Source organism: Colletotrichum abscissum, assembly GCF_030869225.1.
Source record: "Colletotrichum abscissum strain IMI 504890 chromosome Unknown Scaffold_33.1, whole genome shotgun sequence".
Classification (NCBI taxonomy): domain Eukaryota; kingdom Fungi; phylum Ascomycota; class Sordariomycetes; order Glomerellales; family Glomerellaceae; genus Colletotrichum; species Colletotrichum abscissum.
Genome location: NW_026850243.1, coordinates 177,133 through 182,236, shown reverse-complemented (window position 1 = coordinate 182,236; position 5,104 = coordinate 177,133). Strand labels below are relative to the sequence as shown.

The 5,104-nt window shown below is 50.7% G+C and overlaps 1 protein-coding gene across 1 annotated transcript; it reads right to left on the bottom strand.

Annotated features, from left to right (window-relative positions):
* Positions 1–1,448: 1,448 nt before the first annotated feature.
* CABS01_11751 (VID27 cytoplasmic protein) lies at positions 1,449–4,005 on the bottom strand (the record flags this gene model as incomplete). The annotated part of the gene is made up of 6 exons (XM_060545105.1): positions 1,449–1,653; positions 2,574–2,937; positions 3,346–3,543; positions 3,708–3,753; positions 3,826–3,934; positions 3,995–4,005. 6 exons carry the CDS (start codon positions 4,003–4,005, stop codon positions 1,449–1,451), a joined length of 933 nt encoding a protein of 310 aa, XP_060397222.1.
* Positions 4,006–5,104: the final 1,099 nt, after the last annotated feature.

Below are 5,104 nucleotides of genomic sequence, written 5' to 3'. Positions count from 1 at the left end.
TCCATGATAAGTCAAGGTAACAAAGTGGTGCTGTTGGATACTGTAAGACACGTTGGACCAGGAGTTTGGGTGTTCTTTCGCTTGGTGAGGATTTCCAGAGAGAGACATATACTTGCAATACAAAGTGAGTGATAGTAGCGACAGGGAGCATTTCTATTGGCAATTCGATGAATCAGTGCACAAGAATAGCCCGACTGGATTCTAGAAAGAAAGATTGCCGAAAGCACGCGTTCTTCGTCAAGCCATAGAAGCATCTTGCACAACTTCCACGCGTGAGGGCGCGCCTACTTACGTATTGATCGACATGAGTCATCCTAAAACATGTTCAATGTCAATCAGCATCATATTGGAGGTATGACTATATGCCAAGATGGCCAGAATGATTGATGAGGTCACCGAGGGGTCCTTGGTAGACCATGAAGGTGGGAGTGGCTCAAGGCACATGCGTTTTTTCATTATCTTCTTCTCGGTCTTCTCGTTATCGCTCTTCACTTCTCAATTCCATGGTCGAGATGAGGATCATGGCGCGCATGGTCTTAGTCTCACATAACTCTTCATGTATATTCTATCGGACGGGCAAGACCTGCGCTCCTGCGTCTACACGTTCGCACCATCTCGTACAGGGTCTTAGCTGTTTTCAAGTAGCTACAAGAGAAGTGGCCCTCTTGAAAACATCTGTCGAATGCCACATTGTAGTCCATGCAATCTCTCCCGCCTTCGAAACAAGACGACGCCGTGCCTTGTTCGCAAGCGATCGTTCAGAACGACCCTCCTTCAGTTCAAAAAATTTTACATACGAGAGTGCTCGGGTCGTGGTGCACAGACTCCGGCTACGGATATGCAAATGGCCAAACGCGCCAGAGAGTTCTCGACTCGGTTGGGGCCTGATCCAGGTCTCTTTTGGTATACACGTCAGCAGGGCAAGTCCTTTCGGCCGGCACGAGGTGCAATAATCGCATTGAACTGCAAATGTGGCATGGAGGAAGGAAGTCGGTGGGCAGATCCCACGGTTCCGCCATTGGGTGCAAGTGGGTATGGAAGTGCTGTTTGCAATGGATCGACCACCTTCCGAACCCCCTTTTCTGCCGTCAATATTTCAACAGTCTTATCGCGTCCGCCTCGGTTAGTATGCTTCCACATCAAGCATCTTGAAGCGATTGATCACAGCGTATGACTGACTTTTGTTCGTTGGGGTTGGACCTCAACCATGCCGGTATATGAACATGGGCGCGCGACCTTGCGTGGGCAAATCGTGACCAACATCGCCAGTTACAGATGGATCAACTAATGGCCCCTGCCAGGCCCAAGTTCATATCAAGGTCTTTGAAAGCGTACGCAGTGGTGGATTCGTAGCCGCGTTGTCGCAACTAATAAGTGCAGATGAGAGCTAACACAAAATCGGCTGGCATTGGGACAATCCATTCGCTGACGGATCAGTCCTTGTTTAGTCAGGTCCTGAACCCTGTTCCGACACGTGCAAGATGATTATTGTCAAGCCTTGCATTGCATTGAGCCATCCACGTTGTTAAATTGTGTACACTCTCGACCAGTTGAAGCTCGAGGATAGCGACACCCGTCTCGGCCTCAATGGAGAGCCCACGCCCCGCACTGATGGGGATGACGAAGGGTTGTGATGAGGTGATGGCGAGGGTCCTGTGCATCGAGGTCGGGACTATGTGGAGCAGTGATTACTTTACACTCATAATCAACCAAACCAACCCGGCTAGAGGCTATTCGCGCCTGGTCAATACAACGAGAATTTGCAATTATCAGCCCGCCACGAACTACTAATGGCGAACAGTTGAAGCCTGTCAAGGACTGGCAATCAGGCGTATGCCGGGAGCTTCCACAGATGAGCAGCTCAAACGCATTGCGGATTCCCAATTGTGGTAATCGCGACCTTGAAAGACGGGCAGTTGGAGCAGGGAAAATCGTAGTGCACCCCACTTGCTGGCATGAGCCAAAAGTCAGGACTTGCTTCGACCCCAACGATCTTGCCGCTCAACCCATTTCCATGCGGCAGACCATCAAACGTGAAATACGCGCTTCCCTCTGGGTTGGGTTCAATTCTTGGCTCGGATACTCAACGGATTTGTAAACTGTCCATCTTAGAGAAGGCGACGTCGTGGAATCATACGTGAAGGAGTTACGGGCGCTCGGTGTTCAGAAAGCAAGATGGAGTCTCATAATTCGACCTTCCCATAAGATACCTAGACCACCGGATGGGGAGATAAATGTCAATCATCCCGCTCTATGTCTCTATTTCTACAACTGCCGCTGTCCCTGTTGTCTCGTCCCCAGTTCACTTCTTGTGTATTCCTTCAAGAATAAGGCTACTCACAATGCCTGGAAGAAGAATAATGACGAGAATAATATGGGGCGTGTCGGAAGTTTGTAGCTATTTGTCTCTTGCCTCCGGTTGCGTGCGTACTTTTCGTTGTAGGAGAGCGTGCTTCTTTGATGCCCGACACCAGCCACACCCAATGCAGGAACCGTGGGCCCTGTCCACTTCCTTCTCCTTCCACTCCCGTACGAAACAATAGAAACCACTTTTATTAACCCTTCGTGCCGACCGAACGGTTCCCCTGCTGACGTGCGGACCAGCAAAAAAGAAAACAGTTGAAGGAAGAATGGGCTGCTCATTTTGGAACTCGAACTGCTTGAGGTCGACTTCTGATGCCTTTGTATGCGGCTTGCGGTACTTGCGCTCGTATTGGCGCTCCTTGGCAACACCAGCGCAAGTACCGCAACTTGACCAGGAGATACAGTCAAGCTCTTTGAGATCTTCTGTGTCCTGGGAGCTTCCAGCAACCATGACCGTTTGGGTGGCCTCGGTGGCGGTCTCGCAAGCGACCTTGAACATGAGGTCCCGAATGGGACTTGCGGGAGGAATAGGCTGCTCACGAGCCAGCTTGAGGGACGCCCCGTCATGAAGCGCTACCCAAGTATCGCTTCCAGCCTTCTCGCATGACATATCGGCGTCCGTCCTCTCCCTTGGATATCACAAACTTCTCCCATCGCGATGAACAATAAGATAAAAGAATAAACAATAAAACCAAACAATAAAACAAACAATAAAACAAACAAACAATAAACAAACAAACTTCTCCCATCTGGCATCGTGTCCAGCGCCAATCAACACCAGATTGTCCTCCGTGATCCATCCAATCATTGGAGACTACTCATGTGGAGCTTCTGTTCAGATCTTGACTGAGGCTGTTGTGATTGTACATTCCATTGAAATGCATTGTATTCATAATTATGTCTTTCTGCGGTCTCGTCGTTCGCTCGTCCCGGAACTCGAACCACTTGAGGTCACTCCGGATGAAGTTGTGTGCGGCTTACGGTATGTGCGCTCGTATTGGCACTCCTTGGCGACACACTCGAATTGCGCAACTTGGCCAGGAGACATAACGTTGCCGCCAAAGTATCGTCTCCGGAGCAGGAGTCGAGGGAAGGCATTAGAGACCTGATCGGCGATCTTATCGGGATGACCCTCACCGACAGACTCGAGTTGTCTTGGCAGTGACCTGAACTTCTTGCCTCACAACCCGTTCCCATGAAGCACGAAGTGGTGCTACTCCTTCGCTTTGAAGAAGGTAATCCGCCGGTGCAGACGCGTGCTGTTGGATTCTGGTCAGTCGTCAGAAGAGATGGATCTGGAAGACGGTTTGGACCCGCGCAGATGGACCCTTCCACCTACTTACTTCCACTGAGAAATCGCAGGCTCTGCCTACGAACTTCCTCCTCCCACTACGCACAGTAGACCCATAAGAACTTTTGACCTCGTCGCGACCGAAAGGTCTGCCCTGCTGACGTGTATACCAACCTAATCCGTCGGTGCAGACGGTGCATTTGCTCGGGGTTCATGCTGGCTAAGAAGGGATTCTCAACATGACCGTCTGAAGGATTCAATTCGACGGCAACCCAAGGACTGTTTCAGAAGTTAGCATGTGTGCTCATACCATGGCTTAATCTCTTCGCTTTGACCTACCTTTCGAGCATATTGATGGACTAAAGGGTGGCCCCTTCAATGGGTTGCTGAATGAGCTGAGGCTCCTGGGTTGTGACGGGGAATCGGATGTTGAGTGTGACGAGGCTGAGTGATGTGTAGTCATTATCGAAGTCATCATTGTCCTATGAGCTTCCAGCGTCGACGATGCCGTAGCTTGATCTCTTCGCCTTGGCCTGTTTCGCCAGAATCTTCTTGGCTTGAGGCAGGGACAGTCTTATCTGGGTAAGAGCTAAGGCTTCTCTGCTGTCGCGGGGTACTGTGTATCGTGTGCAACGAGTATGAATGTTGCTGCGGGACAGGACAGGGCCCAGGACGGCGTCCTGTTCAGATTACTCTGTGCTTCGATGATTCTCGTTTTGGAGATGGGAGTCATGTTGGTGGGCTCGCGGGAGGTATGGGTACATCTCAGCGTTGTCACCCTGATATTCTGCATGGCATACTCCGCTCCAAGAGAGGTGTCAAAGAGGTATTGGTGCTGGAAGTGCTGGATTCTGGGCAGCGGTTAGAAAAGGTCTGGTGGATCTGGCAGGTGGTTTGGGCCATACAAACAGCCCTTGCACCTTCAGCCGCAGCAATGAACACTACTGTACTGACCCTTTGTGCCAACCGTACGGTTGCCCTGCTCATGTGCAAAGTGAAGAGATTCAGTATGGTGACGTGATGAATGCCGTGGGTGTCGAAGGGCTGGCCAGAGAGAGATGTGGTTGTTGGTGGATGGATTGAGGGATCTACATCTTAGAAAACGGGAAAAGAAAACGAAAAGTGTATGAAATTGGTGAAGGAAACAATGACCAAGAGACCTTGCCTTTCCTACCTATCTCAGGAATCGACCTGATTGAGACATTAGGTAGGTATGACTGCAAGAAAGCGGGAGGAAGGTACCCGGGATGTTGTGTTGGGCTGGATGACGGTGACTCCACTGGCACCTGCTTCCTAATGTGTGTAAGGCAGGTACCTTGCGACCGATTTTAGGTTGAGGAAACCATGGAAGGTAGCTGCGGTTTACTCCTCGGAAGGCACAACTTCCCACACAGGAACGGGTGGCATTGTGTGAACGGTAGTCCCTTCACTGGCGCCTGCCACCTCAGA